The sequence below is a fragment of the Diceros bicornis genome, chromosome 33, assembly GCF_020826845.1.
Source record: "Diceros bicornis minor isolate mBicDic1 chromosome 33, mDicBic1.mat.cur, whole genome shotgun sequence".
NCBI classification, from domain to species: Eukaryota; Metazoa; Chordata; class Mammalia; order Perissodactyla; family Rhinocerotidae; genus Diceros; species Diceros bicornis.
The window spans coordinates 27,969,096-27,991,817 of NC_080772.1; the positions used below are offsets into that span (position 1 = coordinate 27,969,096).

At 36.8% G+C, this 22,722-nt stretch overlaps 1 protein-coding gene across 1 annotated transcript in view; it reads left to right on the forward strand.

The window, feature by feature from the left end:
• The window catches only part of ZFHX4 (zinc finger homeobox 4), a 179,320-nt gene that overhangs the window by 140,452 nt on the left and 16,146 nt on the right, over positions 1-22,722 (forward strand). Inside the window, exons 5-9 of the mRNA XM_058528913.1 lie at positions 6,854-6,922; positions 15,125-15,241; positions 21,467-21,600; positions 21,805-22,005; positions 22,538-22,655. Coding sequence (XP_058384896.1) covers positions 6,854-6,922; positions 15,125-15,241; positions 21,467-21,600; positions 21,805-22,005; positions 22,538-22,655 — 639 coding nt within the window. The remainder of the gene's footprint in view (positions 1-6,853; positions 6,923-15,124; positions 15,242-21,466; positions 21,601-21,804; positions 22,006-22,537; positions 22,656-22,722) is intronic.

Here is a 22,722-nt window from a genome sequence, read left to right on the forward strand (position 1 = left end):
GGGATTTAAGCCCAAGTGTATTTTGTTCTTAAGTGCGTGTTTTTTTCCCCCAACACAAACATATACATAGGAGTTGTCAATATTTTCCTAATGAAATAGTTTTTTGAACAACACAGGCTTCTAAAGGCCAGATAGCTGTAGCAGAAGTGGGCAATTTTTATGTCACCCATGTCTTACCTTTTATCTTTGCTTGCCCAAACTTTCAAGCAAAGAGAATGAATCTCAGATAGTTAAAAAAAAAATTGACCGTTATTTCAACACTGGGTTACATTCTCTGGTTTTCCACAGCAAGAGTAAATGATGGTTTCATGGATAATGGTGCCAAAGAAGTAGGCCCAAGTAACTCATTGAATGTGATTGAAATAAAATCTTGGGAATTATGAAATCATTACGGATTACAGAAAACATTTCTTTTAAAAATCGTGAAACTGATTCAACTCTGTAATTGTTGTAGTAATATAAAAACATGCATTCTTAGAGGGAGGCACCTATCATTGCAGAAGTCTTTGAGGTGAAAGTGTAAGAGAAGTTATAGAAGCTCTCAAAAACCAAATAACATGACCGAGACCAAGAAATTCAGCTTCCCTGAGGGTAAGTAATACCCTCATAAGGAGTCTTGGAAAGAGTTAAAGGAAATAATGATAAAGATGCACTACTGGATAAATATGTATTTTCTTTTCTATTTTAAAAAATAACTTCAAAAGGCTTTTGATCTATTATGAGGCTATTCAGAAAACTTGGTATCTCTGGAGTAGAAAGTAGACTTTTTCATGGATTAAAACCTAACTCTGAGGTATAAAGCGAAGGGTTGAAATAAATAGCCAGTGCTCTGCATGAGCATAGGCTGTTATTAGGTAGGGTAGGGATCAGTGTGTGGGCCAGAGGTGTTTCCTATGTTGATGAGCAACCTAGCAATGCCAACAAAATATGCTAAGGAATGAAAATTGTTTTAGATGATATAAAGAGAGATTGTGACGAATTCTCTATGGACCTAAGTCTAGATAACTGGGCAACTGGTTGCTAGAAGGGAACATGATATTATCCCTAAATTACGATATTAGATGTTCAATCTTTTAATTTCAGAACAACCAAATACAACAGAATCTTATATGGAGAAATGTATTAGGAGTTAGTAAATTTAAGAAAAAGTATTTCAGTAAGAGCACTTTAAAATATGAGACACTAAGAAGATGTATGAGTAATTTATTGAAACTAATTGATATCAGGAATTTATTAAATTCTTTTGAGGTCCCATTACACTGAGGTCATAGATGATTCCAGAAGCAGAAAGAAGTGATCACACATTCCTGGCCTAGAGGCCCCAGGAGATACTACTCCCTTACTATATAAAAATAACTTCTGGGTAAAACCAGACAGGGCAGGGCAAAGGAGCTTTACTTTTCCAGAAAATAAAAAATTACAAATCCAGCCCCATTCAGATAATTGACACCGGAGCATCCAATGCACTTCAATCTATTACTGCCTAGAAGAAATAATTTAAGAGAAGGCACTGCAGGTCAACAAAGATGATGTTGCTTGGTTACTCAAAACCATTTGGTAGCCTGCTGAGTTGCTCAGCTTTTTAGAGGAGCACTCTTTGCATCCACAGAGGAAAAGGATGGAGAAGACCACTTGAAACCATTTTTAATTGCAAACTCACTTCATCTGAAAACAGGCTTCCCTTTTGCAACGCACAAGCAAGTACAGAAGTCTTTATTAAAATGTAAACTACCAAGATCATAGGAAATGTTAAGTTTGATTTGTTCTTCTAAATATTGATCTTGTTATGGTGGATTTGCTTTGAAGGAATTTGAGCTGGTTTTTTTTTAGGAAGTAGGAAATTCAGAGTTTTTGGAGTTCCTGGCCCAGGATTCCTGGGGGCTGCCTGGAGGCAGCACTGTTCAGGGGAGAGTACAGAGCTTTGGCATCAGACTCAGTCCAAATCCTACCTCTGCTGCTCTGTGCTTTTGGAAAAAATTTGCTTAAAATGTCTGAGCTTTGATATCGTATGTCTTCCACAAAAGCAATGGTATTTCTATTACAGATTTACCGTAAGGATTGAGTAAGGAAATGTTATGTTACATGCTTAGCACTTAACAGGTTTTTTAACAAATGTTCGCTTATTATTTTGATATTTACAGAACTGCAACTATCTTCTTGTCTGTATTCAGAGTCTCTAAAATATCCTTTTACAATGAGTCACAGAGCTGTGCTAGAGGTGGGAGGGGCTTCAAAAGGGAAATAAGCAGAAGGAGCTAAAAGGGTTGTTGAAACTTGTGGATCCCTTTGAGAATGTAGTTTTATTCTCCAATTAAAAAAGAAGAGTTAGGCTCATTTTTTTTTTAATGGATGAAAGTAAAGTGGAACTCAAAATGCTACCTAGGACTACAGAAAATGTTTTTCTTTCTCTTTGTTAGTTCAGACCAGTTGGCTTAATATTTATTCTGTTTGGAGGTATATTTTTCATTTTATGTGCTAAACATTTTGCAAAAAATAGTGATACACTTTATTATTTAATGCATTAACCAATCAGTGGAAGAGGGTGAGATGTGGAAGTTTTGTAGGCAAATACTGTCTAAGTACTATACTTGGCAGCTTAAACATTCACCCATTATTTTTAAAATTCCAGTTTCCACTGAACTTGTACCAAATGCTTCCCAAATTTTGCTGATTAGAATATAAAAAACACATGGCTGTTGTGATCGTCAAGTGCAGATTAGATTAGATTTATTCCCAAATCACAACAATCTTAAACTTAGAATTGTCTGTTTATGTATCTAGACTATTTAAGAAAACTAAAAATTCCAGATCTTTCCATGACCATTAAATGTGTGTTGATTATAGTTTATAAAAAATATTATTCCAATTAGCAGGGGAAAAAAAAAGATTTGCCAAATGAAAACTTGATGATTTTTGAACAGATTAAATGCCTGAAAGTTATGAGTTTACTGACCAGAGTCGATATTATTCATATAAAGGAGGGGACAGGTGACAAGGAGTAATGAGATAGATGAGCTTGTGAGTATGTGTGGCAGTGCAAGGAAACGAGAGAGAGCTGTGGTGAGAACTTTCCATAGTTAATGGGAATGGGAACATTAAAGTTTAGGTTTTAAGTGTTGTCATTGGAGATGTAACCATTTGGGTTAGGCTATGGGAATAAGTGGTTAGCAAAATTTAGAATGAGAAAAATGAACATGAGAAATAATTTCAAAATCAAAAAGAAAGCTACTTTTAGGATTTTAAAAATAGGGCTCCTGGAGGCCGGCCGGGTGGTGTAGCAGTTAAGTTGGCACGCTCCTCTTCGGCAGCCCAGGGTTTGCAGGTTCAGATCCTGGGCGTGGACCTACACAACGCTTGTCAAGCCATGCTGTGGCGGGCGTCCCACATAAAGTAGAGGAAGATGGGCATGGATATTAGCCTAGGGCCAATCTTCCTCAGCAAAAATGAGGAGGATTGGCAACAGATGTTAGCTCAGGGCTGATCTTCCTCACAATAATAATAATCATAATAATATGGCTCAGTATATCATTGTGGTTAAGAGAACTATTCCTGAAATAAAACTGTGTGGGTTCAAATCACATAGATCCATCACTTGTTAGGGGTGTCCTAGTGCATATAAGGGGTGTCAGTCAGTACCTCAAACAGAGCAAATACTCTGTAAAGTGTTGTTGTTGATGATGGTGATTGTGATGATCAATATACTGTTCCGTAGAAAATGCGGCCGACTACTCTCACATTGTGTTAATTAAAATAGAGTAATTTGGTACCATTTTCAAAAGTGTGATCATCACTGAATAGACAGAACAGGGTAGAATACTAGATAAACTAAGTCAGTGGTATTATTTTTTAATAGCATTAAACCAGAAAGGTCAGGTGCTAGAGAACACAAATTAGTAATCTAATTAAATCACCAGCAAAAGAGACAGATTGTGTTAACAGCAGTCAGATTTGTTATTACAGAGCAATTATTAAAGTGAAATATTGAAAGATGCTATGTATTTTTACTAAGTTTTAAACATTTCATTTTACACAGGCAGAAAAGTACAGATTAATCAATTTGATAAGTTAAAAGCTCCTTTATTAAAATATTTATATCATTTGTATAAAGGGAGTAACATTGTTGGGAATCTAAAAAGAATTCTGTGGCATACTGAATTACATTCCTTTATAAAATTATTTGCACAAGTCACTCTCATTGGAGCGGTCTCCAAGTGCCACGTAACCTAATTTGTGAGATTAAATAACAGTTTCTGGATTTGACATTTTGTACATTTCCTTAAATCACTGTCAAATGAAATGATTTCTGTGTGGCACCAAACTATTATTTGGTTACATTTATATTCAAGGCATGTAAATCTTTTATGAAATATCAGAATTTTCGCAGGACTAGTGAAAACTTGCTTTCTTTTTTTTTCCTCACTTGGTTTCTGGCCTTCACAAAGATAGGAAAATCTTTACAGGCTCCTAAATATGTGTTATTACAACTGGACACACCCAGAATTTCACAGACTTTTATACCAGGCAGACCTGGGTTTCATTCCAGGCTCTGTCAGTTTCAAACTTGGTGACCCAGGGCAAGTTACCTTAATCTCTATGAGCCCCAGTCTCCTGATTTGTAAATAAGGCTTAATAATTACCTCCTGATTTTATTGTGAGGATTACATGACTTTTTACACAAATAGCTTATCACAGTGCCTGGCAGAGATATAAACTTAATAAGTTGTCATTGTTTTATTTTTATTTTCATAACTCTTTAAGGACTACAGTCAGTTGGTCAAATTCACTTAGGTATTACTAATATTTATTTGAATAAGACTATTTGATACATTGATGTATGCCTGTGTATAGAATGGTAAAGATTCTTTGATAAATTGTGTATTTTTTGCTAGAAAAGAGAGAAAGAAATGGTTTTATACACACATGTATATGTATGTAACTGGAATTAGTATCTGTTTTTGGTATAAAAGAGCTTTGAATTTAGAGTCTGGAGGCTCTGGGAAGCTTTTATAAAATTCTCATCTTGAGATTCACCTGTTTCAGGGTATAGGGTGTAGATTAGTATTTTGAATAAAAGTGTCGTAGGTGACTTCGATAAGCCTCACTCTCTCCTTAGTTGGGAATCTGTGAAGATGAAAATTCTCCAAGAATTCCCAATTTACTGGGGAAATATACACAGATCATGTAAAAAATGATCACAATACATCATAAGTGCTGAAACGTGTATAAGCTAATTGTTATGGGAGCACAGAAGAGGTGACACTTGCTTTGGATTTTGCTGAAAGAATGAAAATTTAACAGGAGAAGAACAAAAAGACATTCAAAAAGTAAAAGGAATAAGATTGATCAAGGCATAAAGATATGAGAGGTTGCCAAGAGGAAGAAGGTAGGCTTCATGAGTGACATATTGGATGGACATCAATATTGTGATTTATTTGGAAGTTATTCCTGGATTTATAAGTAAGGACTGGGGATAAATTCTTCCTGTCAAGACTAATTTAAGATATAGTTACAAGAAAACGTAATGGTTTTTTGTTGTTGTTGTTGGGGAGAGGGCCCTGAATATTTATTATGATTGTATTGTTTTTAAATAGTTTACCACCAAAGGCCAAAGCTTTCATACATAGCAGCAAAAACAATTAGTAAATGCAATAATAGTGCCTTGGTGTGCACTTCTATTTTCAAGGTTAATTATTTGTTTAATTAAAGCCTTCAGAGTCAACCAGAGATGCTCTTGCCTGGAAGTATTAGATACACATGAGTCTTTTTGGCAGTATAAGAATTGTGTGACAACTTTTTTAATCTCTCAGTAAGTTCTGACCTTTTCTCACTTTGAAGACCGTATCACGTTTTACCTTTATTTGTATTATTTTCTCTCACAATTGTTGCTTATTTATGCAATTACACCTGCATTTTACGAATGAGGGAATTGAGGCTTAGAAAGGTTAGGTAATATACCTAAGATCCCATACCTAGAAAGTGGTAGAGCCGTGTACTCAAGCAGTTCTGTATTCTTGAAAGATAGCTCTTGGATATTATGAGAAATTAGATTGGAAAGACCAGGAATTCGAGACAGGGCGTTTGTTGTGGAGGCTATTAAAACTGTCAGGAAAGAGATGACAGAGGAATAGAGAAACACATGACAAGGGACATCGTAAAATGAAATCAACAGCACGTGATGACTAGGTGTGGAGAAAGAACAAGGTGTTGAAGGTGATTTCTGAGGTCTCGTTTTTTACAGATTTCCCTACAACGGGGAACACAGAAGAAGAATGGACTTAGAAGCAAGTAATGATTTGTGTTTGGGGTTGAGTTTTGCAAACCAGCACATTGCTGGCATTTCTGCTCTGTAGCTCAAATAAGACATCAGAATAAAAATGTGGATTTATCGATGACTTGGACATATTCTTGAGATTTCCTCAAGTGCTTGTTTTTAGCTTTGGTCTCTCACATCAGCTATCCTATATTGAGGGTTTCTTTTTCCTTACCTTGGCAGAGAAGTGAAAGTATGCTCATGATTTATATAATGAGCCATTGTCCTTGTAACACATAATCCTATAATATAGGCTTGGCCAAATATCCAAGTGGTAAAAATCAGAATGAGCCTTTCCTGCTTCCATATTTTATCTGTATTATTGTATTTGTTGTGTGCTGCTGATCAGTGGGAATTAGATCTAAGCTTACTATTGCCTGGACTCGTTTTGCCAACCACTGCTCACTAGGATGTAAGTTGTGCTGGAGACTCACCTGGTGCTTATCTCTTTGAATGCCAAATTTTGGGTCCTTGTGACATAGGTTATGACTTCAGAGCTGGATGTGGTGTGCTGATTACCTTTCACTCTGATGTCCTCTGCAGAAACTGCCTCTTTGGGAGCCAGGACCTGTGAGGATGACCTTGCTGAGCAGCAGTTGAGAGCAACCTCAGGTAACTGCTCTATTCCTTCTCAAAATCTTTTCTGTCCTAAATGAACTACATTTGTTACTCTCACAATTTATGTAATAAATATATCTCTGGAACTGCTGTAATTAGATCTGATCAGATCACTTTTACAAATAAGTTAAAAGCAAAATCAAATATAGCCAATATTTAGACACATATGTAAAATAACTTCTTAAAGAATAAGTAACTCCTGCTGGATAATTTCTCACATCTACATTTATACACTATGAAGTTTTACCTAAATGGTTAGTTTTATACAAAGTATAAGTCAACAATCCAGATATTATTTTTCCTCAATTCAGACAACCTAGTTGGTGGAGTTATTTTTGCCAGATATTATTTTTTCCCAAGTCACGCAACCTGGTCAGTGGAGTTATTTTTGGCAATTAATGAGTTGATTGGATTTTGTACAGCCATGTCAACACATTTACTCGACGCTGTGCTTTGCATGTGTATGTGTGTGTTAAAAAATGACGGCTCTGCTTTCTTAGCTGCATTATATTCAGATAATTTAAGAGGAAATTCACCCACGTTGCTCCAACACACCTCATTATTTCTGCTTATATAAGCATGATCCCAGTTTCCAGATTTATACAATTGGAATAATAATGTGCTACCTTGGAAAAAAATGATTATAAAAAGTCCTTCACATTCATAATGGGGTATTGAGGTACTTAAAAAAAGTTTTGCAAGTAAAAACATTCCTCCAATATAAAGTCAGGACTTTCCTCTTAAAAAATTTTTCAAAATTAAGTTTACCTTCACGTATGCATGTCTCATGAATGCTTTTTTATTTTATGTTATTTTTCCCTAGAAAACTAGAGAGCATATTTAAGATAAAATAACATAAACCCGGTTCCCCTCTCCCACTTCACACCGATCAAAAGATTTCATTAATGACCAGATTGGAACTAATAGGGCAAAAATGAAGACTGTGATAAAAATGTCAAAAGAAAGAGAGACCATTCTCTGTCAATACATTTCTTTGTTGTTTTGTAAACAAAGACACCAAAATCTACATTTTCATCTCAAGCTGTCTGAGAAGCATTATATATAGATACTTCCACGCCTTCTGGATATTCTCATGGAGATGCTCTACAGAGAAGTCAAATATAACCAATTCCAAATTGAACTTCTCTTTTATGCAAAACCATTTTTTCTGTTTTCTCCATCTCAATTGATGTCGTACCATAGACCTAGTTACCTCAAGTAAGAAAACTAGGACTCATCAATTTCACTCAAAATATTAGTGCCAGGGATTGCTGGGCATAAGTTATGAATGAATAAGACAAACGAGTTTCCCCATTTTTAGACAATATTTCTCTACAAATAAATAAGTTATTTTCAGATTGCAATAAACGTGATGAAGGAAGTGAAGGAGGTAATGTGCTAGAGCAGAGGTTCTCCAAGTGTGATTCCCTTACAAGCAGCATCCGCACAACCTGGGAACTCGTAAGAATGTGAATTCTTGGGCCCCACTCCACGCTTACTGAATCAATAACACAGAGGATGGGGCCCGGCAATCTGTGGTTTAACAAGCCCTCTCTGTGATAGCGATTCCCTCTAACGTCTGAGGACCCACCTGTGTGACAGGTGATGCACTACTTTAGAAGTGGTGGTCAGAGAAGTCCTCTGAGGAAGTGACAGGTGAGCTGAGTCCTACATAATGAGAAGGAGCCAATTAGGTAGAATCTGGGGAAATGCATTCCAGACAGAGGTGGGAAGAAGTTGGTCATATTCCAGGAAGGGCAAGAAGACTAACGTGGAGAGAGGTTAGTGAGTGAGGAGAAGAGCAGCATAAGGTGAGGTCATAAAGGTAGGCAAAGTCCTGATCATTTCAACCATAGCATGGAGTTGATATGTTATTCTAAGTGAAATAGGAAGCTATGGCAGGGTTCAAACAGGAGAATGGCTTTATTTTATTCGGATGTATAGAATAAATTGTAGGAAAGCAAAAGCAGATCTTAGTTATGAGACCATTTCAAGATACAGGTAAGAAATTAAGGGTACTGGCAACGGCAAAGTAAAGAAGTAGATGAATTTAGTGTATACTAAATATTTTGCAATTAGAATTAATGGGACTTGCTGATGGATTGTATGCTTGTGAGAGGGAAAGAGAGGAGTCAAGGAGGACTCTTGCTTTTGGTGGATGGTGGTACCATTAACTGAGATGATGGAGACTGGGGAGAAATAGAGTGAGGTGTGTTGAGGGGAGATCAAGAGCTCTGATTTGGGCATATGAGGTTTGATATACCTTCTAGACATCCAAATGGAGATATAAAGTTTTAAAGCCATGCATCTGGATGAGATTATCTATGGAGGTCATTATTTTTCCCCAAGTCAAACATTCTCTTTTTGTAGATAGAGAAGTAGGTAGAGAAGAGAACAGGGCTTAGGACCAAGGCTGGAGACACTCCAATATTTAGATTATTAATGGAGGAGGCCTCAGCAAAAGGGAATAAGAAGAAACTTTGAGAGAAGTAGGATGAAAATGGCAGTAGTCTTATGGAATGAAATTCAAGAAAGGGAAGTTTTTTAAGGAGAAGGGAGTAACATCTGTTGAGCAAAGAAAGTTAAGTAAGATGTAGACAGAAAAGTGACCGTTGGATTTCACAGCATGGAAGCCATTGGTGGCTTTGAGAAGAGCACTTGGTGTAAAGTCAGTCTGGAGAGGGTTGAATAATGAATGTGATTTAGTAGAAAGAGAAAATGCAAAAAAACTCAAACCAGACCGAAACCAAACCAAATCAAACAAATACTCCTTTTAAGTTTTATTGAAGGAGAATAGAGAAACAGCATTGAGTCTGGACTTCTCCTTTTCTTCTCCCAATTTTGCTTTCTAAATTCAATTCAGTGTTCCAACTAACATGTATTGCCTGCCTACGATATTCCAGGCACTGTTCCAGGTGCTTCTGGCACAAAGAGAAATAAGATATTCTCTGTTTTCAGTAGAGGTGTACCAATTAGGGGAAGTAGGTAATTTCCACATATAGGGTAAGTGGTTTGACATCAATGCACAAGGAAAAGAAAAAAAAAAAACTTTTCCAGAAACGTTAATCCTAGCTCAATATTCAGGGAAGACTTTCTGGAGAAAGAAGCAAATGGTAGCAATAATACAGCTAGCATTTTTTAATACTTTTATTTTGTGTTAAGCTCTATGCTGACTGGTTTTTATACATTATGTTATAACAAACTGATGAGGCAGGTATTATTAACTCCATTTTTACAGATGATGAAACTGGTATTTCCCAAGCTGGGCTTGAAGGAAAAGTGGGAGTTATATAGTGGAGAAAAGTTGTTCTAGATAAGACAAGGAAATATAATGGTATGTCTTAATAGGGAGGAAGAGAGCATTAATAACAGTTGCATGTTTCTACACAGTGGTTCTCAAAATGTGGTCCCTGGGAACTTAGAGGTGCAGATTCTCAGGCTCCCTCTAAAGCTACTGAATCAGAAACTCTAGGGGTGGAGCCCAGCAATCTGTGTTTTGACAAGACTTCCAGGTGATTCTGATGCCCTAAAGTTTGAGAAGACTATTCTTGAGCATTAAATGCTAGGAAGGATAGGATGTGAAGAAAGATGAGACGGGAGTGGTAGGCAAGGACCAGGTATCTTAGAGGTATTCTTGCCATGTACAGAAGATTGAGGTTTTTCTTTATAAGGGTGGGAGTCACTGAAAGATTTTAAGTAGGGAAGTCAGATTTAAGTAGATTATATGGAGGATAGATTTGGAGGTGAGGGGGTACTGGACCAGAGACAATGGAAGAATCCAGGCAAGAATTCTTATAAGCTAGGTGTCTTGAAGAGATGCTCAGTATATAAAAATAAAGATGTTTAAGTTACTCTTCTCTGCTTCCTCTTTACATGATTACTCCATGGGCTTAAAAAGTATGCAGTGTTTTCCTTAGAAGACTCAGCGAGTTCCCAAACCCAATTGTATAATAAAGCAATGAGAACTAAGCACAATTGGCTGGTGCTTAGATCAGAGGGATATCACTTAAGTAGATTTGCTTAAAAATTGTACTGTCATTATTATTGCATGTAATATATTGGTGAAGAAACATTGATGAAAATGAAAACTGCTTTAGCATCTTTATAATTTCACAGAATACATTAATAGTGATTTTCCAATCATTTTTATTGTTCAAATGAAACTACTCTAAGCTGGTCTTTCAAAAACTTTCTTTTAAATATAGTTTATGGGTATGTGTAGAGTAACTTATAAGATTCATTTTAGACATGATAAAAATGCTAAGGGAAGTTAACATACTTCTATAATCTAAGACTACAGTATTATTTTGTCTTCTTCCTATTATTTTGAATCATTTTAAAATAAAAATGTATTATCATTTATCCGAAAATTGGGAGGTTCTACTGAAGCCTAATGCACATTTTAAGCTTAAGTACATTCATATCATAAAGTTTAGCACGTGAATAAATACTGTATTTTTTATATTCCATGAGGCAAAAGAATAATTAAAAATACATATACTGTGAATACAACAGAATTATGAAATGCTATAAGACTTTCATTATTAGTGCATGTAATATATTGGTGAAGAAACTTATTGATGAAAATGAAAACTGCTTTAGCATCTTTATTTTGGAATTTTATATACTTTAGTATCTTTATTTTGGAATTTTATATACTTTAATATCTTTATTTTGGAATTTTATATACCTTAGTATCTTTATTTTAGAATTTTATGTAATGGAATTTTATGTAATTTCCCTCAGTTCTAAGGCATCCCTTCAATACATTTAATGCCATATATATACATGTATATAGTTCCTATAAAGCATTTTACATTTTATGGCGTTTTACAATTGAGGAAATGTGGTACGAGAATTAGAATGTAGCCACTCCTTCCTTAACCCCAAATCCAACCTACAATTTTTCTAGAGAAAGTGGTTTCTCCACGTTAATACTCTTGACTCTAAAGTCTATTTCTGAAATGAATGTCAAATTTATTTCAAAAAGTCTCAAGAATGAAAGTGACCTTTTTTCCTGACTTGTATGAAACTTTATGGGGTATATAGGTTACGCTTTGATTGTTTTTTGCCTGATTAAAAATTCTCAAAATTCTATGGCTCCAAAGAGCCTACCTGTAATAAACAGCTTTCACCTTCTAAACCACAAAACAGGTCTGAATTGCTTGAGCATTAGAGCTAATTGCCTGACTACTTCAAAGGAGGAACCAGAAAAGAGAGGGGGAAAGAAAGTCGCAGAAGCAGAGGCCGTGCCGGTAAATCCACCTCTTGAGGTTATGAGTTGTGGCTTGGAAGAGCCGGGCGAAGTTATGGCCTCAGAACTGCTGTTTGCGATTAAGTTGATGGGGAGAGTCTATCCCACAATCTTCCCCTGCTGCTGACACAGAGTCTTTGTTCACATTCAGATTTCTCAAACTGTTGCCAGGGTCAGGCTGAGGTCAGACACCACAGTGATGTATAGAAGAACATGTCTGGGAATTTCTCTCACACTTACAACACATCCTAGAAAATGAAGAAGACCCTGCAAAACTGTCTGAGGAGACCCAGATTATACTGTAGTTTTTCTTTGAGTACCTTCATAATTTTCGTTTTCTTCTCCTGACACACAATGTTTTATTAATGTGAGTTGCGATAGCCCTTACAATTTTATGTCGCCTCAAGATAAGGACACTCAGTAGTACTCTGACACTTCATTTTCCAGCCCTGGGGGAAAGGTCCAGTAAATCTACTCAAAGAAGGCTCGCATCCTTCCCTGGGATGAGTTGAAGAGTAATTGCCGTGGGCTGTTGTAGGTCGCGAGCCTGACACTGGATGTCGCATCACGTGTGTGGACTTGGCAGGGACACAGCCCAATCCAGTCATGATCTCAGCCTTCCAAACTGAGCAAGGTCGCTGTCCCCACTCAGGCTGTCCCCATTCCGGGAGGAGGGAGCCTCTGTTTGATCAGTAATTATCACTGATGGGTGAAAGCAGGCTAGAGCCATCAGAAGTGTGGATTCTCTCTTCTTAAAGTAAAATTTCCATGTGTATTTGCCTGAAAGGAGAGCTTCCCCTGAACCCCCAGATGACTGACCCTCACAAGGACCTCCCCTCTGCTTTTGTGCAGGGGCAAAGTGCAAATATGGAAGAAATGGATTTGGGTGGTGCCTTGGAGGACTCACAGTTGAAACAAACTCTTAATTCGAATGTATTAAATGTCCTTGTTTTCCCCTTAGCTTTTGGGAAATTCCCCCATTGTGCCCAAAACTGCCCCCTTCTGTTGTTTTCTGCTTCCGTGGTTGCAGAGCATGGCTGATGAGTGAGCCACTAAATAGCAATTTTTTTTTTGTGCTCAGCTGCTACATATGACACTGGATATTTCATTCTTCTGTCAGAATGTTATTAATAAAACATGGGGTGTGGAGAGGGCCACGATTTCCCCTTTCAATCACTATAGCATTTGCAATGAAAATTTTATGCAGTGTGTAATTTCCAGTTAATGCTTGACACTTAAAATGTCCGTGGCAGCGTTTTGTATGGTTGTTGAAGGGTTAATTGTATCATGTTCTCTGCATAAAAGCTCTGCTTATCAAAAGCAAATAGAAGAGTGTATGCAAATGTGTGCCGATGACCTTTTGCCTTTCCAGGGTTAATTTCTATGGTCATTAAAGATTTTATGAAATTGAGCAGCCTGGTGCTTCAAATCCCATTTTACCTTCTTCTCCTAATGTATGTAATTCCTACCTGAACAGGGGAACATGGTTTTTATTTTTTGTGCTGCAATGAAAGCAGCGTGCCATGCTGTGAGGAGTTGTGAGTCTGGTTATCTGGCATTACTCAGATTGCTAAAAATTCATTAAAATGTGACATCAGCACAGTGAGAGACAAATGATCGCAGGATGAAAGAGAACAGTGGGCCTTTCACGGATTAGTGCGACACAGACCCAGCATAGAGGCTAACTGCATAAACAGATTAATCCACCAGCAGCAGCATAGCTAAGATTTACAGAATAATTAAATCGGGTTGAGTTACTATGAGGATTTCCATGTAATCTAGCTGGTGTGAACCCGTGAATGAGGTGTGGGGTGATGTGGTTGTCATAGAAGTACACCTTCTTATGTCCTTTGCCCTGTATAGCTCCCCCTATAGAAAAAAAAAAAAATCCCAACCTTAACTGAAGTTTTGAGACCTTACTCTGGCAAATTCCAAGGACTTCCTCTGGGGTGTGGGGACTAAAGGCAGGAAGAACACCTGACTTATATTTAACCCATCGTTATCACATTATTTCACTAAGAAATTTCTCCAAGAATTTGTTTTGTTCTGCCATCTATCCAAGTCTGTGGTACAGTGGGTCCATGTTGTTTCGAAGGTTCTGCTATTGAAAGGACAGAATTGCCTGACTCCCTTTTTTTTTTTTTTTGTGAGGAAGATCAGCCCTGAGCTAACATCCATGCTAATCCTCCTCTTTTTGCTGAGGAAGACTGGCTCTGAGCTAACATCTATTGCCAATCCTCCTTTTTTTTTTTCCCCAAAGCCCCAGTAGATAGTTGTCTGTCATAGCTGCACATCCTTCTAGTTGCTGTATGTGGGACGCAACCTCAGCATGGCCGGACAAGCGGTGCGTCAGTGCGCGTCTGGCATCTGAACCCGGGCCTCTAGTAGCTGCTGACTCCCATTTTTAAAGCTTTTCCAGCTTAATCTATACTTAAAATGATTTGTCTTAATTTAGTAGAGGCACATTTTCTCAATAGATATAAAAGAAATTGCTTTAGATAAAAATCTGCATTGGAGGGGCCGGCGCGGTGGCGCAAGCTATTAAGCGCTCTAGCTCTGCTGCCGCGGCCCGGAGTTCGCCGGTTCGGATCCCGGGCGCGCACTGATGCACTGCTTGTCAGGCCATGCTGTGGTGGTGTCGCATATAAAGTGGAGGAAGATGGGCACGGATGTTAGCCCAGGGCCAGTCTTCCTCAGCAAAAAAAAAGAGGAGGATTGGCAGATGTTAGCTCAGGGCCGATCTTCCTCACACACACAAAAAAATCTGCATTGGAATAATCAGCAGGTTCTAATACAGACTTTTGAATAAGTTTATGTTCTTTTTTGAGAATGAACATCTGCAGATGATTCATAAAAATGTTTTTAAATGGCCCTGTAGTTTATTGTAGTGTGCATTTTTCCGGGGTTTTCAATCCTACTGACTGGTCTGCCTCTTTTAACAGAAGAACAAAATGAGGAGGCAGAAGAAGTTATTAAACCTACAGCAGTGGCTGAAGATGATGAGAAAGACACGAGTGAGAGAGACAATAGTGACGGCAAAAACTCTAATAAAGACTCTGGTAAGATTCTGGGATCTTTCGCCTTTCCTTCCCCCACCCCCATTCCCTGCAAACAGCCCTTCCTTCACCCTCCTCCCAAGCTTATTAAAAGCTTTTATTCATTTTAAACTGTCTGAACAGCCCCACTGCTATTCATTGCATGTGCATTTTGCATGTGATTTCTATCAGTAGCCTCCCATTGACCTATTTTTAATCATAACCATCTGACAGAATAGATGTGGATAAGTTGAAGAATATTGCAGGACGACCAGCGAGATTATTTTTTAATCAAATCAGTTTGTGTGCTTGTAATTTTTTAAGCGCCTTTCATTAATCTTAGCTATACTTGTGATTCCTCTGATGGCATATTAATTTTTCATAAGCACAGGATTAGATATCACTTGAATTTTTTCATTCAATCACATGCACCCCCCCCCCAAACCACGTAACCCTAAAAATAAATGTTATTTTTCCTTGCTTTTTTACAACTTATACTCAGGAATTTGCCCTTTTTAAGGGCATCTATTTGAGGCATTTCAAATGAAATCCAGTGAAAAAGTTTACAGATGATTCAGCCTAAGAAAGAGGAAATATCATTGAAAAGGGATTAGGTGCTGGATAATTTTGATCTTCTAGAATAGACAAATCCCAGTAATGAAAGCTACTGTCTTTGAAAACAAACCTTTGTGTCATGACATTTACTTGTGCACAAACAAACCATAGGCCAGCATCTGGTGTGGATACCTAAGGCTTTTTCTGTGTTTGATTTGGCAAATATATGACTTCGTCCATGCTTTGTATGTATGAGATGGAAATCTATGGTCGCAATGAATATTGCATCGGCTACTTTTGCTGCACGCTATACCTAGTTTTATTATGTTGGACTCATTGAAGCAGAAGAAGTGCTGAAACGGGTTCAAGCCTATTAGTTTCAGGTAGTCATCTATCTTTTCCTTGAAGTCCAGTGACAGCCGCATATAAAGAAGCTTGTTTTCACTATGAAGACATTGGGTTGTGCAAAAAATATCATTTTTACGTGCAAGTTGATTTAAACGTGAATTATCCCGTATTTGTAAGTCAGTCTTTGCATATCTAAGATTTGCATTCCCTTCAAAAATTCTGTGAAGGGCCTCACTGCTCCCCACCCGACACCGTTCAATGCTAAATTTCTCTCAGGAGTTTCTTTCTCAGTGAGAAAGGCGCCATTTCAATTTGCGTCTAGGATATAGTGGCTAACGTATGATTCTAATTTGATTTAAACAAAGAGGAGCTGAGGTTGGTATTGAGCCTAAAGCAATGTAAAAAAGATGCCATAGCTGTATATTAGGAAGCTGGTTCCTGAGGTTACTGACAAGGGATTTGACGTACCTTGTGATCAGTTAAGGTGAAGGGTAGTGCCATGTAAACCTTGTTCGAAAAGAATGGGAAATAGCAAGGTAGTCAGTTGATTCCCTCTCTAGGATGGACCTCAGCAAGGCTAGCTGACCACTTCACGGAGGACAGGATTCTGTCTGCATTCAGGGGCATCTTTCTCACCGTCGTACCAAAAGAGACTGCAGAGTATATTCCCCATTCTTCAGAAGATGTGTAATACACGCAGATAGCACCGTAGTGTTCATTGAGTGCTCACGTAATACTTAGGTATATGACATTATGCTTGGTTTTAAATACCTAATACCTTGTAAAGGATGGATTCTGGGAATCTCTTGGAAATGGCTCCAATCTTACCATTGAGGGAAGAATCTTCTTTGGAACGTACCCCGGATGCAGGGGCTCTGTCTCCATCAGCACCGTTTACTGCTCTGCATAAATAATGGCCTCGATCACTCCCTAATGGCCTGATGAGTTATTGTCCTTTCTTGGGTGCCTAATTGTATCCTCTAGACAGGACTCGGGCATATGAGAGGATACAGAGCATTGCATAATGGTAGCGGTTTAAAACAAATTTTTATCCCTGCAGAAATGCCTCCCCAGGTATATCTATAGGGATAAAAATGGGCTTTAAGTACCAACTAAAAGCAATTACTGAGATGCAAATATTTAGCCTTGAAACCTCCCAGACTCCAAGAGAGCTCTTGCTATTGACAACCAACGTGAACTTTTAACAAAGTTTTCTGCTTTCTAAATTGAATCTGATTAGGTGAAAAAATTATTACATGACATTTTTCCTTGTAAATATTTCTAATGATTGCATAACCGCTTATGTATATATTGTTTTTTCCGTATGTCAGTTATAAACGTCAGAAATACCAGCAAACATTAATTAATCACTGTCTTAATGTGTTAGATGGGAAAACAGTATGACCCCACTTTCACACAGAATTTTTGAGGCAGGAAGGAATTAGCACATGTTAGGAAGACTGTGTTTGTGTAAGCTGTTGGGCTGTGTGGCTGACATTAATCTCTAGGTCTAGAGCTTTCAAAATGAGACTTAGCAATACGCAAGTTATATTTGTTGAATATTCATTCGTAATAGAAAAGCTTCCTAATGCCTCATTTATATTGTCATTTAAATCTAGTGCCACTTTAGATTAATTATAATCCAAATTATAGCTCTGCGCAGTACAAGAATTAATATAGAGTTTATCCAGATTAATACATTTGCATTGAAAATGTAATATATCTCTGCCATGGCTAAGGGGACCACTTTTTAATAAGGGAGTAAACATGAGGAAAGATGGAAATTAACCTTCATCATTGCAATTAAAATTATCCTTTCATTCTAGTCTCATTAGAAAGAATACTGTACTGGTAATTATAATTTAGAATTATTTAGAGTTGAATAGCATCTTCTGTTATATCCCAGTTTTATAGTACTCAAACTTTATCAAGTACATTGATTCATAAATAACAATTCAGTGTTTGTCTTATTGTTTTTTCAAGACTTGCTTTGACTGCATATGTTATTGGATTTTCCTCACTTGTTATGAGCATAAACCATTTTACAACCTTCTGTATTTTAGGGATTGAAAATTATTAAGTAGGCGGCATCTGAATGGAAATGAATTATGTCATTTTTATATTAGCAATCTCATGCAAGTTAAATAATCCCATAACTGACAGATAATCATTGGCTCATCTCTTTGGCAGTGCTTGTTTGTAATTAAACTTCATTTTTTAGCTAAAACGCATGAAAATGATGTTGTTTTTTGAGAATATTGTGATGTCCTTAATAACACAAAAGGAATTATGACCTCATTTCAAAATTTTTTCTAGGGTAACAAACAGGGTTTATTTCAAGTGAAGTTGCAGACATAAACTATGATTAATCACAAAACTTAATTAAAACCTTCCTAAAATTGATTGGCCCTTACTCAATATAAGATATTTCTAGAATAAGACAATTCAGAAAAAGACCCCGGAGGTGATTCCCATTAATTTACCAGGGAGGCCAGAATACCTGAGACAGCACCCCTTTGAGTAGAAAAGGCATGTGTGCATAAAATGTAACTTCCATCATCTTTGCAAATAATCCTGATGACTTGCCTATCCTCAAGAGTCTTTTGTTTTGTCATTTGTTATTACATCTCAGCATTCCTCTACTTCTTCTTATCAATGGCATGCATTTCTTGGGTGCCTAGCTATAGTTAGGAGATCTAGCCTTTATTTATAACTTCTTTTTAATTTAAAATAAAATGGTCTTTAGGAAGCTCATAGCTTACATTAAGATCATGGTTTAATTAACTAAGTTAATTAGCTAAAAAGTATTGAAGTTGACACATACATTGGGTGCAATACTGTAGCCAACAGTTATTGCAATGGCTATGAAATAACGATCCTGAAACTTAACTCTTACTTTCTTGGTGCAGCATGGAATGTCACTAAGTTCAAAAGCAGTTATATTGTTGATGAATGTTAATAAGCATAAAAATAAGAACATGGATTAATTATACCAAATATGTACACCAATGTATAGTGCAGTCTTAGTAAAATATTTCAGACATTGTAATCAACCTTATTTGATCCTTTTATAGTACTGATATTAAAATATATATGCTTATGAAAATAAGGTCATAGCTCTACATTTCATAGATTCAGAAGTTCCTGGAAGGTTTATTTCTTTTCTGATGTTCCATAAGGCCTGCAAGCAACAAGAATCATGGAAATTCTCTTTTAACTTGTATGTGACAGTCTTTGATAGCACAGAGAATTAGACCAATTTATTATTTGGTCATATCCAATTCTTCCATGTACATGAAAGAGTGATAAGGAAATATGACATAGTATTATTCTCTTAAGTGAGCATATTCTTACTCATTAATGGGGAACTTTTTAAGGAAAATCTTCCTGTCTAACAGGTGAAAGTAAGTGATATGCATTTGCTGATTTAAATGACAACCATTTTATACAACTTGATCTGACACCTTAAGCAGTAAATTTTATTTGCAAGTACTATATATCGTAGTGTTTTCTTAACTGTTTATTGTTAACACTTTTAGTAGCACAAGTATACTCTGCTTTGAGAAAGAAAAACATATTTTTTGATACCAGAATTAATTATGAAATAAAAATTTCTATTTTTGGCATATCTTTGGATATCAAATACTTGGATATTGTTTAGTCAATGTAATGAAACTTTTCAGTCTATCTCAAATTTAAGTTCTCTCAAATACAAATATGATAAATTATTTTTTCAAATATCTAGAAAGAATCTAATTTTCTCCAAGGCATATACATGCATATATATGTATATATATATATTCACATATATATATATATGAGACCAAATGTACCAATTCAAATAAAATCTAGTATTTGTAAATCTAGAAATCATTATCAGTGTGATTTGTTGAGTATGTACCACTAATTTTATACCTACCACGAACCCCAAGGGAATAAAATTACTGTCATTATGTCATTTAAATTCTATTTTAATTCTGGTCTCCTCAGAGTCTCTCTTATTTTTAAATTTCTTTCTGAATTTAAAATTCTTGAAATTATTTATATGGTATAAAACATCTATATCCAGGATAAAAGAAGAATGTATTTTTTGGTTCACTTTTACTTTGTTTCCATAACATCCTTGACCTTATTTTTAAATTAAAACTGGGTTATTTTGCAATCACTTGCAATTTGTTCATTTATATGAACCGTATGTGGATTGAAAGAAAAATCAAGATAAATCTTCATGCACAGCATACAATCAGATTACGCCTAGACTCTATATTTACGCAGGGTCTGATAGCAATCAATGGTTTAGCTTCATTGCATTTCAAGATGTATTTGCACCCAGTTGTCCAGTGATAGTGTCCTAACCCTGGAAATAATTTAGTTGCAAATTGACTGGAAGATGGTGAAAATTGAAAGTTAAAATTAGAAATACTCATAATAAACAGCAGAAAAAAGGTCAGATGATGCTGTGCTATGATGAGATTGGAATGGCTGGTAAATGAGGTTTTGTGTTTGTCGTGAGATGTATGTGACATGCCTACCCAATGTCCCCGTAATATCCAGCCTCGCAGAGGAGATTATCGGGAAAATTGATGCTGGAAAGAATTTTCTGTTAGATTGGGAAATTAGAATCACACTCTTTTCTTTGATGTGTGTAAGGTTCCTACACATTACATTGCTCATCTAGGCAAAATTTTAAACCATCTTTAACACCAGATATTTGGATTAACCCCGTAAAGCAAATTGTCTTCTTGAGATTTGAGCTACAATGTTGCGTGTACAGCCAAGTGCTGATACATTTAAAGCAAAGAGTAAATCACAAAATGCAGCAGCAGATATGCAATATATATAGTTAATTTTTAAATCCTACGTTCACCATGTAAAAATATTATTTTTATTGCTGAATTATAGCTAGTCAGCTCTTCTCAGCATTTTGAAAGCTTTTCAGGGTCCAAGAATTTTAGAAAAGAGATAGGTAATTAAACATCAATAAAACTAGTTATTTTCTGAGTTAGCATTTGTGTCTAGCAGTAGATTTCCTTTCATTTGATAAAGGCATTCGGAGACACCAGAGAGCACGTGTTATTGATGAATCTTTCAAGGTCACCTGGGGTTATCTAAACATGAGACAGGAGTACATTGTAAAATATATTTATAAAGTCCACTTAGTCGGTGGACAAAAAGAAGTGTGCTTTTTGCCTTTTGAGATTAGTATCATTTAAACGTGCTTGTTTGCTTCTTTTTGTGATTCACTGGATCTAGAGTCAGAGCTATTGGAAAAACATATAATTTTTCAGATTTTGACATTATTCATCTTTTTAAATTGGGGTGTTCTATTCTTTTTTTGGGAATCAGGAATAATCACACCAGAAAAGGAGCTAAAAGTCAGTGTGGCAGGGGGGACCCAGCCACTCCTGCTGGCAAAAGAGGAGGATGTTGCAACAAAAAGATCAAAACCTACAGAGGACAATAAATTTTGTCACGAACAGGTAAATATGTTTTTTCCCTTTGCTGTATAAACTCGTGTTTTTTCTCTTGCTCCTGATAATTTTAGAGCCTCAACTTTCATGCTGTTGAAAGGTATGCAGACGTGGTGATTGCCAAGATAATTAACTCTTGGTGTTACTTCTAATGCTCTGAAGTCATCAAAATACATTAACTAATAGAAGCCGTGTTTATTCGATATTTTCCAGTTCTATCAGTGTCCTTATTGTAACTACAATAGTAGGGACCAAAGTCGCATCCAGATGCATGTCCTGTCGCAGCACTCGGTGCAGCCTGTCATCTGCTGTCCCCTCTGCCAGGACGTCCTCAGCAACAAAATGCACCTCCAGCTGCATCTGACGCATCTGCACAGCGTGTCTCCGGATTGTGTGGAGAAGCTGCTCGTGACAGTAAGGAAACCAAATATTGATGCAGGGGTGACGTCATCTCGGTAAAGCTATCAACGCAAAATCTGTAATTATTGGTTGATAGAAATTTATTTCTTCTGCGCTACTTAAAGCACTCTTACTGTGTTATGGAAATCACAATCCAAGGCCTGTTTGTTAGGGAAAAAAGCAAATATGATACAAAGCATAGCTTATTCAATAACACGTCTTTTGCAGTCTTATTCCTATGCCTATAATGTTAAGCAAGTGACTCGTGGGTACCTTCAGTACCCAGTTTCAGTTTTCTTAGTTATCATTATAAAACATAGACCTACAAAAACCTTTCAACCGTATCTTAAAAAAAAGAAAAGAAGACGACAGCATGGAAACAGCATTGATCTGACATTTGAAGGGATGGCACTGGCTGTAAGATTCACAAATGTCCCTGCTGTAGTCAGAAAAAATATAAGTGGGATATGCTACTGCCAAGTGGCAGGAGTGATGAAGTGTGTGATTTCTGGGGTACATTAGACAAGAACCCCTTTGGTTTTCGCAGGTGCCTGTCCCCGATATGATGATGCCAAACAGTTTGCTGCTGCCGGCAGCCGCCTCTGAGAAATCGGAGCGGGACACACCTGCAGCCGTCACAGTGGAGGGATCTGGGAAATATTCAGGTATGCCAGCCTCTGACTCAGATCCGCGGAAAACACAGTTAGGAGCTTGCATTTGTGATGGTGCTTC